This window comes from Lolium perenne, chromosome 1 (assembly GCF_019359855.2).
Source record: "Lolium perenne isolate Kyuss_39 chromosome 1, Kyuss_2.0, whole genome shotgun sequence".
Lineage (NCBI taxonomy): Eukaryota > Viridiplantae > Streptophyta > Magnoliopsida > Poales > Poaceae > Lolium > Lolium perenne.
The window spans coordinates 36,513,769-36,528,690 of NC_067244.2; the positions used below are offsets into that span (position 1 = coordinate 36,513,769).

The 14,922-nt window shown below is 46.2% G+C and overlaps 1 protein-coding gene across 1 annotated transcript; it reads left to right on the plus strand.

The window, feature by feature from the left end:
• Nucleotides 1-2,121: 2,121 nt before the first annotated feature.
• On the plus strand, nucleotides 2,122-3,378 carry LOC127346786 (uncharacterized). The gene has a single exon (XM_051373052.1). It carries the CDS (start codon nucleotides 2,330-2,332, stop codon nucleotides 3,194-3,196), a length of 867 nt encoding a protein of 288 aa, XP_051229012.1. The 5' UTR covers nucleotides 2,122-2,329; the 3' UTR covers nucleotides 3,197-3,378.
• The last annotated feature ends 11,544 nt before the right edge of the window (nucleotides 3,379-14,922 follow it).

Genomic DNA, 14,922 nt, shown 5'->3' on the forward strand with positions numbered 1-14,922 from the left:
TGGATAGCGGTCTATGTACTTTATCGTAATGCCCAATTGAATCTCACTCTACTCATCATGATATGGATGTGCATTGTTATGCCCTCTTTATTTGTCAATCGCCCAACTGTAATTTGTTCACCCAACATGCTATTTCTTATTGGAGAGACACCACTAGTGAAATGTGGACCCCGGTCCATTCTTTTACATCTGAATACAATCTACTGCAAACATTGTTCTTTACTGTTATTTGCAAACAAACATCATTTTCCACACCATACATTTAATCCTTTGTTTACAGCAAGCCGGTGAGATTGACAACCTCATTGTTAAGTTGGGGCAAAGTATTTGGATTGTGTTGTGCAGGTTCCACGTTGGCGCCGGAATCCCTGGTGTTGCGCCACACTACACTCTGTCACCAACAACCTTCACGTGCTCCTTGACTCCTACTGGTTCGATAAACCTTGGTTTCTTACTGAGGAAAAACTTGCTGTTGTACACATCATACCTTCCTCTTGGCGTTCCCAACGGACGAGTGCTTTACCGTCACAAGGAAGCTACTTTCTGGTGCCGTTGCAATCCAACACCCACGTCAGCAATAGGCAGCTCACAAGATCTAAACGTGAAGCATAAATTGGAGAAGACAACCATCTAGCTACTGCTATGGACCCGTAGTCCAGAGATGAACTACTCACACATCACTTCGGAGGTGGGCATGGCGATGTAGAGGCCTCCGGTGATGATATCCCTCCCCGTCAGGGTGTCGGGAAGAGCATCAGAACCATCCCGAGCTAGGATCGGCGACGGCGGCCGCGACGGAAATTTTGTGGATGGAGGCTCAGGAATTTAGGTTTTTCGCGAGATCGTGAATAAATAGGCGGAAGGGCGAGGTCTGTGGGTGCCTGGGGGGCCCACACCATCCCATGGCGCAGCCAGGGGCCAGGCCGCGCCAAGGGCCTTTGTGGCCGCCTCGTGTCGTTTCTTCGTGTCCCCTCCGAACTCCGTCTTGGTAATAGTAAAATAGGAAGTTCGGCTTTGTTTCGCCCAATTCCGAGAATATTTCCTGTACGACTTTTGTGAAATACAAAACATCAGAAAACAGGAAACTGGCACTGTGACATCTTGTCAATAGGTTAGTGCCGAAAAATATATAAAAGTGCAACGAAGTGTAAACAAAACATATAGAAATTGGTGTAAAACAAGTATGGAGTATCAAAAACTATAGATACGTTTGCAAAGTATCAATGACTTCTGTCATCTATCATTTCTCTCCTGCCAAACTCGTGACCTGGACCGACCTAGACCGAGCAAATGCTAAGCTCGGGCCGAGCCTGGTTTTCCGGCTCTCGTCAGCGAAGTGAGTCAGCCTAAGCCGAGCTCAAATGACACAGGGCCAACGCGTGGCTCGCCCCGAGCCTGGACCAAGCCAGTTGGCATCCACCCTTACCGATAACTCTTGGACCCAACAACCATATAGAGCAATGGCGGAGGCAGCAATCCGGCAAGGTTTGGCCTCCGCCACACCTAATTTTTTTCCAACTTCATCCTATACAGGGTTGGCACTCACAAAAACTTCAGCTTCAGTGTTGTTGTGTACGATGCTAGCTGCTTGGGTTAGCCATACGAGCGACTGCTTTCCTTTTATCTCTTACCTTCTTTGTAACTCCTTTAAGTCTTTTGATGTGTTTTTCCATCTACTATTTAATATGTAACCGAGGCCACATAAAAAGTCATCGGTTCCACCAACGAAAGCAACCGTGAAACCCTTTTTGCACACCCGTAATTGTTCCGTTTTAATTTTCCAGAGCTACCTAGAAGTTTCGTTGAAAAATTGAAGACCACGGGAATGATACATGCCGACCCATGTCACCCTCTTATACCGAAGTTGTCCTTGAGCACCTCAAATCGCGTGTAAAATTAGTTTACTGTTTTTTGAAAGAACGGACGAAAAATATGATAGGTTTCTGCTACCCAAACATAAAGTGATACCAAAATGAAGATTTAGCCGTTGTGGTATTATGCTAAAAAATTAGAGACCACATAAAAAGTTAACAACATGCCTACCCATACCACCGTCTTCTACCAACATTGTTCTTGAGGAACCATATGAAATTATGAACACTTTCAATTTTCATTAGCACAGTGCCAGGCTGCCAGCTTATCTTACCAAAAATGCTCAAAGGAAAACGAAGGCCTGTCACTGAGCATTGCCAAAGCCAGAGCCAAGTCCCTTTCGCCCCATTGCTTTCTCTGCCTCTCCACATGCTATGCGCTCGTCATCTCTTGCTTCACTTCACTAGTTGATCACTCCACAGCCACCACTGTACCGTACGTGCTCCAAGTTCCAACAATGGAGACCGAGTGGCAGAGGGATCTCGCCGGCCTCGGGTTCGCCGGCATCGGCCGCGATATCAGCCGCGTGGTCCTGCGCGTCATCCTCCCCAACTTCGCCAACGTGGGTCCCGCGTTGCTCTCCGCGCTCTTGCTCGCCGGCGCCGCCGTCTTCTGCTCCATTTTCTCCCGCGTCGCCTCCTACCTCGACGACGGCACCAGCCTCCCCCGCCTCCTCGCCGACTCGGCCGCCCTCGGCCTCCTCATCAGCGCCATCCTCAGGCTCTTCCTCCTCTGCACCGCCGCCTACGCGCTCGCCGTCGCCTCCCTCTACCGCACGGGCGGCGACCTCCTCGCCGCCGATCGCATCCTTAAGGAGGACCTCCCCGTCCGCCCTCTCGTGCGGCTCCTCTGCACGTTCCTCCGCGTGGCGGCCCCATATCTCCCAGTGTCTACCGCCCTGTCCGTCGCGGCTCTGCTCGTGCTGGAGGACGATATCACGCTGCCGCTGCGGCTGCTGGGATGGGCAACGGCGGCGTACGTCGCCACGGTGTGCCAGCTGGCCTGCGTGGCCTCAGTGCTCGAGGACACCGATTTCTTCGGCGCCGTGCGCAGGAGCCGGGACCTCCTCGCCGGCAAGTTCTGGGCCGCCGCGTCCGTCCTCGTCACGCTCAACGGTTGCATCATCGCCGTGCTCGAGGTTTTCAAGGCGCTGGTACTTGACGACGCGCTGGACCTCGGCCTCGCGTTCCAGGTGACGGCGGCGGCGGCCGTGTTCGTGGCTCTGTGCGAGGTGCTCATCGTCACGCTTGTGGTGCAGCCGGTGATCTACATGGTGTGCATGAGCCACCACCTGGAGGTCGTCCACAAGGCCCACCACGACTAGGCTCGCCGTCGACGGCGACAACTAATGGCGTGGAGCTGTAAGAGGCGCGGTGGACGGCGCCGCAGCCCGCAGGCCACTGCTGATCCAGCAACTACTGCCGAGCTAGCTATATCTTGGAGAGTTTAGAATAATTAAGCTTTATATTCCACTAATCAAGCTTTATTTCTACTTAGCATCAACAATAGTTTTGCTAAAAAAGAACTTCCACGAAGAACGTGTTAGCAAGTTCGTGAGATTGCGCAGTCAAATGGAACTCTTTGGAGAGTGCCCTGGAGTTCACAGGAATTTCATTTCCCAGGGATCGTGACAGTTTGACCCTAGTTGTGCGAGAGCCAGATCCCCCCTCCCTCCCTGTGTCGCCCCCGCGTGGCAACCGGGGAAAAACCCTAATCCCTGCTGCTGCCGGGCCTCCCCTCCCGCCCCCCCCCCCCCCCCTCCCTCCCCCTCCCTCGCCGGCGCCTAAGAGCATCTCCAACAGGCGCGTTAAAACAGCCGCGCGGCAAAAAAACTACCGATTTGGCGCGCGCGGGCGCTCGCGCGCAGCTCCAGCGGACGCGGGAAAAAAGGGCGCGCGCTAAAAACTTTGCCGCGCGTCCGCGTTTGCGCTATCCCGCGCGGGAGAATTGCCGCGTCCGCTGCCGCGCGCTATAAACGTGACACGCGCGAACGAGCCAACCGACTGAACTTTCCACGCGTCCGCTCTCTCCCTCTCTCCCGCCGACGCTCCGCCTCCGCGCCAACGCCACCTCTCCCTCTCTCCCGCCGACGCTCCGCCTCCGCGCCGCCGACGATGCCTTCGCGCCGCCGCCCCGCCTCCGGCTACCACGGCGTTCGGGCGCGGCCGAGCGGCCGGTTCGACGCGGAGATCCACTCCGGCGACGAGCGGATCCGCCTCGGTACGTACGACACGGCGCACGAGGCGGCGCGGGCGTACGACGCCGTCGCTTGGCGTCTCGGCCGCTCCCGGCGGTCGATGAATTTCCACGATGTCTACACGCGCGAGCAAGCGGAGATGCTCGCGCCGCCGCCGCCCGTCATCACGCGCGAGCAGCAGCGCCGGCAACGGGAGTTGGAGCAGCGCCTCCTCATCGCGGAGCGCGACGAGGCGCTGCACCTCGAGTGGGCGCGCCGCTTCCCCGAAGACGTCGCCGCCACGGAGGCCTTCTATGCACAGAAGGAGGAGGAGAAGGCGGCGGAGAAGGCGAAGAAAAAAGCTTCGCGCGAGAAGCGCCGCGCCGAGTCCGCGGCGAGGAAGGCGGCGAGGGCCGCGAAGGCGGCCAGGAAGGAGGAGGAAAAGAAGAAGGGCGCAGGGCCGTCGATGATCGTCCTCTCCTCCTCCTCCTCCTTCGAGTGGACGACGACGCCGGTGTCGGAGACGACTCCGAGCACCCACTCGTCGGACTTCGATTGGGACTCCTCCGAGTAGCTGTATCGTCCTCTATGTCGCGCTGTATCGTTGAACTTTTTAATTATATTCGTATTTTCGATCAAATTTTCATCGTTCGTTTGATTAATTTTGAAAAAACGGTCGAAACGCGCTGCAAAATACAGCCTCCGGCGGAGGTGCTTTTTTCCCGCACCAACGCGCTCTATAAAATACAGCCTCCGGCGGGGGAAAATTCGGTATCACGCGCGCCAGCGGTTTGCAGCGCGCCGAAACGGAGGTTTAGCGCGCCGCGTTTTAGCGCGCCTGTTGGAGATGCTCTAAGGGCGTGGCCGGCCAAAGCCCGGTCGGCGCCGGCTGCGGCGAGGGCACTCTCGTTCCCTTGTGGGTCTAGGCGTGGCGCGACCGTCGGGTGCCACGGTGGCCAACGCGCGGGCTTGTCCCGTTGCCTCGACGCGACGGGTGGCAGTGTGGTGGTGGCGCGTCCTGGATGGTGACGGCGTCGGTATCTCTGGGCGGCGCGGGACGTGGTCGGCTGCCTTTGAAGTAGCGGGTGGAGGCGGTGCATTGGTGGTAGGTGGTTAGCCGACCTCTGCTGAGGAAGGAGGGGTGGCTCGATGGCGAGCTGGGTGCTAGGAGGCCGGCGGCGAGATGCGCTGATGTGTTCCGCTCGTTGTGGGATCTGGACCATGTGGGCCTGGATCAGCCGGCGGCGGCGCGACGGTGTCCTCCTGGTGGTGCTGGCCACGGAGCGGTGGTGATGGTGGCTCAAGTTTGGTGCGACGCGAGCTGGTGGGCGGCAGGATGGTGGTGATGAGATCCCGAGGTGGGTTGGTGCGGGTCGCCGGATAAGGGGAAGGCGGAGGCGGCAGTACCTGCGGGTGTCGCCATTCCTTCTATTAGGGCATCGTGGGGTCCCCTGTACCACCTAACCCCGAGTACCGGGGGAAACCCTAGGTCTAGTTCGCTGGTCCGGGCAGCAGCGTCGTGCTGACGTCGCATTCCTTCTTGAAGGTGTTGCCTTGGTACTTGGTGATCCATGGTGCTTGTAGCATGATGGGACAACTTCGGAGGGCATCGACAGTTGCGGACTGCCATCGTTTAGTCAATCTACCATTAGCTTCCTTTGTATCTTCCTTTTCAGTTGGGAATATATTTCTGATGTTGCCCCAACACTTTTCTTTATTTCAACTCGTGTATGGTGTGGTTGCTTTATTTATAAAGCATGGCGAAAGTCTATTTCGAGGAAATGGAATTCTTTGTATGTCGGTTTCCATTGACAGTACAGTATGGTTAAACTTTGAAATTATTATTTTTACAAAGTAAATGTATTTAGATGAAGCATATGACTCTACGTGCCAAACAAAATGTTTATTTTGTTTTTCAGAGCTATGTTTGACACTGAATTAAAAAAGAAAAGCGTTGAGTTTCCCGAGGGGATCAAATCCTGGATCCCCGGGTCGCTAACCACACGATGCGAACAAAAAATGACGATTGGATCTGGGTCAACGCTCTTGTGAAAAAAGAAAGAGAAACACACCCATCGGGAAAAAAGAGAAACATACCCATCGCCGCTGGCCTCCTAGCAGCACGCCAACATCGTCGCCACCGCTGGTAGCAGCCACCACTGCCCTTTGTAGCAATATCCGATGCCGCTTGTAGCAGCAATTGTCGATGCCGGCTTCCTTGCAACACAGCGTCGCCAGTTTGAAGCAACCGCCGCCGCTGGTAGCAGCCGCCAACACCCTTTGTAGCAGCCCCCACTGCCCTTGGTAGCAATATCCAATGCCGCTGGCAGTGATGAGCGCGGATTGCACACTGTTGGGGAACCCCAAGAGAAAGGTATGATGAGCACAGTAGTAAGTTTTCCCCCAGTAAGAAATTAAGGTTTAATCGACCAGTAGGAGAAAGGAGTGACTTCTGAAGGTGTTGCTAGCTGACTAGTGGCAGGGCGCACTCGGCGTCAGCAACAACGTGGAATCTGCACACAACACAACGAAACCAAAATACTTTGCCTCAACTTAAAGTGAGGTTATCAATCTCACTGATTTTGCCGAACACAAAGAATTAAATGTATCGAGTGGATGGAGATGTTTGCAGTAATTAAAGAGAACAAAGCTTGCAGTAAGTAAACAGAGCATGATTGCACTGGATGAATTTATCAGTGTAAAGGAAAGGACTGGGGTCCACAGTTCACTAAAGGTGTGTCTCCATAAAGATAAATAACATGCTAGGTGAATAAATTACAGCTGGGCAATTGATAGAATATCGACCATACATGACAAGATGATTACTATGAGATTCGTTTGGGCATAACAACATAATACATAGACCGTATCCAACTGCGTCTATGACTAATAATTCACCTTCCGGTTATCGTCCGAACCCCTTCCAGTATTAAGTTGCAGACAACATATTATCGCATTAAGCAATGTGTGTAAAGTAAACAATAGAATTACCCTTGGATAAAACATTGTTGTTTTCTCCCTAGTAGCAACAGCACATCTACAATCTTAGAAGTGATTATCACTCTTCCAGAAAACTAGAAGCATGAACCTACTATCGAGCATAAATACTCCCTCTTGGAGTCACAAGCATCTACTTAGCCGGAGTATCTACTAGCAACGGAGAGCATGCAAGATCACAAATAACATATGACATGAATATATAATCGATCTCAACATAGTATTTAATATTCATCGGATCCCAGCAAACATAACATGTAGCATTACATAAAGATGATATTGATCATGTAGGGCAGCTCACAAGATCTAAACATGAGGCACAAATTGGAGAAGACAACCATCTAGCTACTGCTATGGACCCATAGTCCAGGGATGAACTACTCACGCATCACTTCGGAGGGGGGCATGGTGATATAGATGCCTCCGGCGATGATTTCCCCCTCCGGCAGGGTGCCGGGAAGAACTTTAGAACCCTCCCGAGATGGGTTATGGGATGGCGGCCATGATGGAACTTTTCGTGGATGGAGACTCGGGTGTGTGGGGTTTTCCCGAGATCGTGAATAAATAGGTGGAAGGGTGAGGTCGGTGGCCGCCTGGGGGGGCCACACCACCCCTTGGCGTGGGCCCACCCTTGGTCGTGCCATGGGGTGGCTTGGCCGCCCTGTGGCGCCTCTTCATCCCCCCTTCGGTCTTTGTGTTCCTTACGGAGAAATATTGACTTCGGCTTTTGTTTCGTCCAATTCCGAGAATATTTCCTGTACAATTTTTCTGAAACCAAAAACAGCAAAAAACAGGGAACTCACACTGTGGCATCTTATCAATAGGTTAGTGCCGGAAAATGTATAAAAGTGTAACGTAGCATGAGGAAAACATATATAAATTGATGTAAAACAAGGATGGAGCATCCAAAATTATATATACATTTGAGACATATAAAGCATCCCCAACCTTAACTTATGCTCGTCCTCGAGTAGGTAAGTGATAACAAAATAATTTTAGAGGTGACAAGCCAACACAATCTTGATCAAGCATGTAAAGCATTGTGAGCTGGGGTCAAAGTACTCTAAACATAGGCATGATAGATATAATTCTAATAATAGAACTTTGCAATTATGTTATAATATGAGAAGTAACTCAAACAAAGGATCATGAATAATTATGCAATGAAATCAACTGTTGTTTATGAGGATAGATAAAAGATAACAAAGCGGTACTCAACATGCCCTTTATGGAATAGCAAAACATAGATGCTAGGACACCTTTAAAGTTCAGAGGGTGACTAGATACAAGTAATTTAAGAAAAAAAAAAGTCATAATCATGAATCAAACAATAATAATTTTGGGACTATGCACATTGCACTAAGAATGATAACTATGCTCTCTTAATTGGTGCATAAGTAGAGGATGAAGATTCAATCATAAAAGTAAAAGAGAGACTCTTTGCAGAGCAAGCAAGATAAACAAGTTTTATAAACCTTCTAAAAAGTATGGTACTCATTAGCTTTGAGCTCTCATTGCCCCTATCATAAGCATCTTGAATGTTTAAAGTTAATGTGAGGCAAATATGAGTCATATGCTTAACAAATCACAAGTTGAAAATATCATGCCTCTTGAATACGAGTACCTACACATCATGCTACTCAATTTAGGTTCCAAATAAGTTCTTGTCATTTTAAGTATACATGTATCATAAAGAACGCAGTAGGGGTACATCTTGCCCCATGATATGGAAGTACTCTTTCAAATAAGTGCAATCCCACAACAAAATGACAAGATAAACAGACAATGAGCATCTCAGCAATCTTTTTATTTACTATGGGTATAGCTTTTTATTGAAGATGCTTCATAGAATACTCAATGTAGAATGTTATAAACTTCCACCATGAATGATGCATGGCTTAAGTTAGCGGCCCAACGTTTCTACAAACGCCATGGACGTACAAGTTTTTATTCTATTTCGCATCGATAGGCATCCATAAGCAAAATATCATGATATCAACTAAATAATAAGTGCAATGTTGAAAGCATGCCCCATGAAAGCACGGTTTTGCTAACTCCCAACTTAAAATTTGTAATCATATAATCAACATAAGATAGTCACAATGATCAAGTTTATTAAGTACAAGAAAGTAAATGTGCCATCAAATTCGTCCGAGCTTTACTAATTAATTTTCTCATACCAAAATTTAATTTGGAAGATAAATAATAATACGATGAATATACTTGGAATAGCAATAATGCTAATAGGTAGATATGGTCGATAAAATTGGCAAATTTTGGTTAACGGTGGTTGGATGCACGAGTAGAGTTCATACTCAGTACATCTGATCAATAATGGCTATAATCATGCATAGTGACAAAACATTATCAATCAAATCATAAAGTGATATTACAAGTCAAAAACTAAATGATCATAGAGACTTTAGTTGACTGGTCATAGTCATATCATGATGTAAACATGCGCCAAGTCAACCCAATAAAGCATCAAATGAGAATACCACAATATTATTCATTTTATTTATGATGGAAACAGCACATGATTCTTTCAATAGCACATTATGCATTCTCAGTTATTTGGGACAATTCATGCTACAATAATATATATACTAAGCATATGGCAAGAATAACATCCCACATGACATGCCAAAGTCTATGTCACAGTCTTGACAAGCTTCTTTTTGCATCGCTATAGGCATGAAACATTTTACTCGTATCCAACACCAATCAACTTATTTGAAATAACTCTCATAGATGAAAAACAATATGGACCAGAGAGCTAATCATACTTAAATAAAGAATACTAATGATCTCTGAACAAAATTCAAGTGAAAGAACAAGAGCTAAACGCAGTACTAGAAAATTAGAACACTCGCAGAACAATAATAATGAAAACTAGATCATTCTATGCAATTAAAACGGAGCGGGTCTTTCTGCAAAACAAATGTGCCGGGATCCGACATATGCCACAGCAAACAAAACAAAACAAAACTAAAAATAAGAATAAAGACACTCCAAGAACAACACATAGTGTATGAAGCAATAATAATATAGCGCATAGAGAGATAACTTGTTGCTTTGTTGATGAAGAGGGGATGCCTTGGGTATCCCCATGCTTTGACGCTCGTACCTCTTGGATATTTCTTGGGGTGGCAGGGGCATCCCCAAGCTTGAGGTTTTATCCATTTTTCATCTCATCACATCATTCTACTGTCCCTACACTTTAAAACTTCACTCATACAAAACTTCACACAATTCTTTATTAGCAGTATTAGTACAATCAAAATAAACAAATCCACTTGAGTTCAGTTATAACATATATCAACATCTATTAAAGCATTAGCTACTGTAGCAACTCTTTAAAAGCTCTTTGATCAACAAAACTAAAAAAAAATATTTAAAAGGCAAATGCAAATAGTGTAGAAATCTGTCAAAACAGAATAACAGGTAACGATCGATTTTATCGAAAATCTTCCGTTGCTCATCTCAAAAAGTGTTCAACTAACGAAAGTTCGGTAATAACCCGGGGCATATAAATAAAAAATGACAGCTCACAATTACGTACTGTCTATTTATACGAATTGTAAGGTAACATCACATAATCTGTTTTTGGACAGCAACTTCCCCAAATCTTACTTTCTTCCTATTAGAGGCCACTCTTTGCACAAAAACGGAATAAAAATGACAAGAAGAGGTTATTACAGAGGAAATAACTTTCAAGACTCTATAAAAAGAAAAATTACAGAAAATAAGCATGGGTTATCTCCCAAGAGTGTTTTTCTTTAACGCCTTTCAGCTAGGCGCAGAAAAAGAGCGAGCAACAATTATTATCATGTGAAGAAACAACAACATCATAATTTTTTCTAATAATAGAGTCATAAGGTGACTTCTTTTTTCGAGGGAAGTGTTTTATACCTTTCTTAAGTGGGAATTGATATTTAATAATCTCATCTCTCATATCAATAGCAGCACCAATAGTTCTAAGAAACGGTCTTCCCAAACTAATTGGACAAGAAGCATTGCATTCAATATCCAAAACAACAAAATCAACGGGGACAAGGTTATTGTTAACTATAATAAGAACATTATCAACTCTCCCCAAAGGTTTCTTTGCAGCAATATCAAAAAGATGAACATCCAAAAAACACTGTTCCAACTGTGGCAGTTCAAGCATATCATAGATTTTTGGAAAAAGTTCAGAACAAACCTTCAACTCGTAGGCGTTAGCTAAATTAAACCCTGAACTTAGAATCCCGGTAATCCACACTCTGAACTGTTAAATCCCAGTCTATTTTCAACCCTAGTTGTGTTTGGCGCACCGGGAAAGAATGAGCCAGGCCAGGATAATATGATACTCTCACTGACAAGATGGGTACACATGTCATGTCCATCTCCTTTTTTTTGCGAAAGCTATCATGTCCATCTCCTTCCTCCAATATTTTTCCCCAATCATTGCCAAATTTACTATGACACAGTTGACTGCCTTCATCATGTATGTTAGCTCGAACCAGCCCCTTGCATTCGTAGGCGCGGACGCGGGCTGGCTGGCTAGAACACGTGCTGATGCCGATGGACGAGAGGAGCATCGCGGTAAATGATACGTCTCCAACGTATCTATAATTTCTGATGTTCCATGCTTGTTTTATGACAATACCTACATGTTTTGTTCACACTTTATATCGTTTTTATGCGTTTTCCGGAACTAACCTATTGACGAGATGCCGAAGGGCCAGTTGCTGTTTTCTGCTGTTTTTGGTTTCAGAAATCCTAGTAAGGAAATATTCTCGGAATCGGACGAAATCAACGCCCAGCATCTTAGAATTGGACGAAGCTTCCAGAACACCCGAGAGTCGCCAGAGAGGGGCCACAGGGGGCCCACACATGGTGGCGGCGCGGCCCAGGGGGCGCGCCGCCCTAGTGTCTGGTGGCCCCAGACCCCTTCTAACGCCGCCTCTTCGCCTATAAGAAGCCCCTGACCTAAGTTTTCGATAAGGAAAAGCCACGGTACGAGAAACCTTCCAGAGCCGCCGCCATCGCGAAGCCAAGATCTGGGGGACAGGAGTCTCTGTTCCGGCACCCTGCCGGGACGGGGAAGTGCCCCCGGAAGGCTTCTCCATCGACACCGCTGCCATCTCACCGCCATCTTCATCAACGCTGCTGTCTCCCATGAGGAGGGAGTAGTTCTCCATCGAGGCTAAGGGCTGTACCGGTAGCTATGTGGTTCATCTCTCTCCTATGTACTTCAATACAATAATCTCATGAGCTGCCTTACATGATTGAGATTCATATGATGATGCTTGTAATCTAGATGTCATTATGCTAGTCAAGTGGATTTTACTTATGTGATCTCCGGAGACTCCTTGTCCCACGTGTGTAAAGGTGACAGTGTGTGCACCGTGTGGGTCTCTTAGGCTATATTTCACAGAATACTTATTCACTGTTATGAATGGCATAGTGAAGTGCTTATTTATATCTCTTTATGATTGCAATGTGTTTTGTATCACAATTCATCTACGTGCTACTCTAGTGATGTTATTAAAGTACTCTATTCCTCCTGCACGGTGTAATGGTGACAGTCTGTGCATCGTGTAGTACTTGGCATAGGTTATGATTATGATCTGTTGTAGATTATGAAGTTAACTATTGCTATGATAGTATTGATGTGATCTATTCCTCCTTTCGTAGCGTGAAGGTGACAGTGTGCATGCTATGTTAGTACTTGGTTTAGTTGTGTTGATCTGTCGTGCACTCTAAGGTTATTTAAATATGAACATCGAATATTGTGGAGCTTGTTAACTCCGGCATTGAGGGCTCGTGTAATCCTACACAGTTAGTGGTGTTCATCATCCAACAAGAGAGTGTAGAGTCTAGTATCTATCTATTTATTCTGTTATGTGATCAATATTGAGAGTGTCCACTAGTGAAAGTATGATCCCTAGGCCTTGTTCCTAAATACTGCTATCGCTGCTTGTTTACTGTTCTACTGCATCTGTACTGTCTGCAATATTACCACCATCAACCACACGCCAGTCCTGGATAGCAAAGCACTTTTCTGGCGCCGTTGCTACTGCTCATATTTATTCATACCACCTGTATTTCACTATCTCTTCGCCGAACTAGTGCACCTATTAGGTGTGTTGGGGACACAAGAGACTTCTTGCTTTGTGGTTGCAGGGTTGCATGAGAGGGATATCTTTGACCTCTTCCTCCCTGAGTTCGATAAACCTTGGGTGATCCACTTAAGGGAAACTTGCTGCTGTTCTACAAACCTCTGCTCTTGGAGGCCCAACACTGTCTACAAGAATAGAAGCACCCGTAGACATCAAGCACTTTTCTGGCGCCGTTGCCGGGGAGGAAAGGTAAAAGGTACTCACACTCCGGATCTCGGCTACTAAGCTATTTTCCGGCACCGTTGTAAGTACTCGAAGCTATTTCCTTTAGATCCTGCAATTGCATCTTTCTGTTTTTTGTTTTACACTAGTTCGGCATAATGGAAAACAACTATGAGCTTTTTAATTTATTTCCTAAGTTAAGACATGAATTGTGTGATGCGAAAATTAAAGAACCTATGGAACCTCATTTGCATGCTAGTAGCAATGTTATTGGGGCGCTACTAATGCTATGGAGAAGTCTAAGCTTGGGGAAGCTAGTTTTTATGATCTTTTTAGCTTCCCATCTTTAGTGGAGAAAATTTGTTCTGATAATGCTTTATCTCCCATATGCGATAACTCTAATGATGCTTGTGATATTTTAAATCCACCTACTGCAAGTACTGCTTTCAAGATACCCATGAAAATTATTGAATGTGTTATTGATAACCGCTATGAAGGGGATGGAACTGTCCATCCTGGAGATCATTTACTGTTTTTGCATGAATTATGCGGGTTATTCAAGTGTGCAGGTATCTCTATGGATGAAGTGAGGAAGAAGCTATTCTCTGTTTCGCTGTCTGGTAAAGCGGCGCATTGGTATAAATTGTTGAAGAATAGTCATTCTCTTGGTTGGGAGGAAATTGTACCTCTCTTTTATTCTAAATTTTATCCTCCTCATGAAGTGCATATTGATAGGAATTATATTTATAACTTTTATCCTCGTGATGGAGAGAGTATTTCTCAAGCGTGGGGGAGATTAAAGTCACTAATGCTCAAATGTCCCATTCATGAGCTCCCCCGTAATGTTATTGTTAACAATTTTTATGCGAGGCTTTCAGGACAACACAAGGACTATCTGGATGCCTGTTCGGAGGGATCTTTCACAAGAAAGGAGGTTGAAGCTAGGTGGGATCTTCTTGATCGGATTGAGGAGAACGCTGAAGGATGGGAGAACAACAAAGGTAAAGAGTCAGGTATAAATTATGATTATGAATGCATTGAAACTTTTATGGATACTGGTAAATTCCGAAATATGAGTGCTACTTATGGTCTTGACTCTCAAGTTGCTGCAAATCTTTATAAATCCTTTGCTTCTCATTTTGAATTGCCTAAGAAGAATTTTGATAAGTATCATGAACCTTTTAAAGAGGCTTGCATGAAGAATGAAATTGTTGTTAATGATTGCAATAAGCATGCTCAAACTCCTAAGAATGCTATTTACTATAAGCATGTTAATTTTTGTGGAATGCATAGACCTTGTGGAATTAATCAAATCGAAGATGAATATTGTATCCACCATATTAATGAAAAAACTAGAAAGTGGGCTAGGGCTCTAGATGATCTTGGTAAAAAAGTTTGTGCCCTCTATCCTTTTATTTGTGAAGTTTGCCATAGAGTGGGTCATTTTAATTTTCAATGCTCCTCCAATGATAATTTGAACCCCATGAGTGCTGCAAATTTGTATTGTGATGATGAAATTACTCCTAATCAGCATGATGAACTTACTTT

Coding starts and splice junctions, on each gene's coding strand:
- LOC127346786 (XM_051373052.1), top strand. CDS start 2,330: ATGGAGACCGAGTGGCAGAGGGATCTCGCCGGCCTCGGGTTCGCCGGC.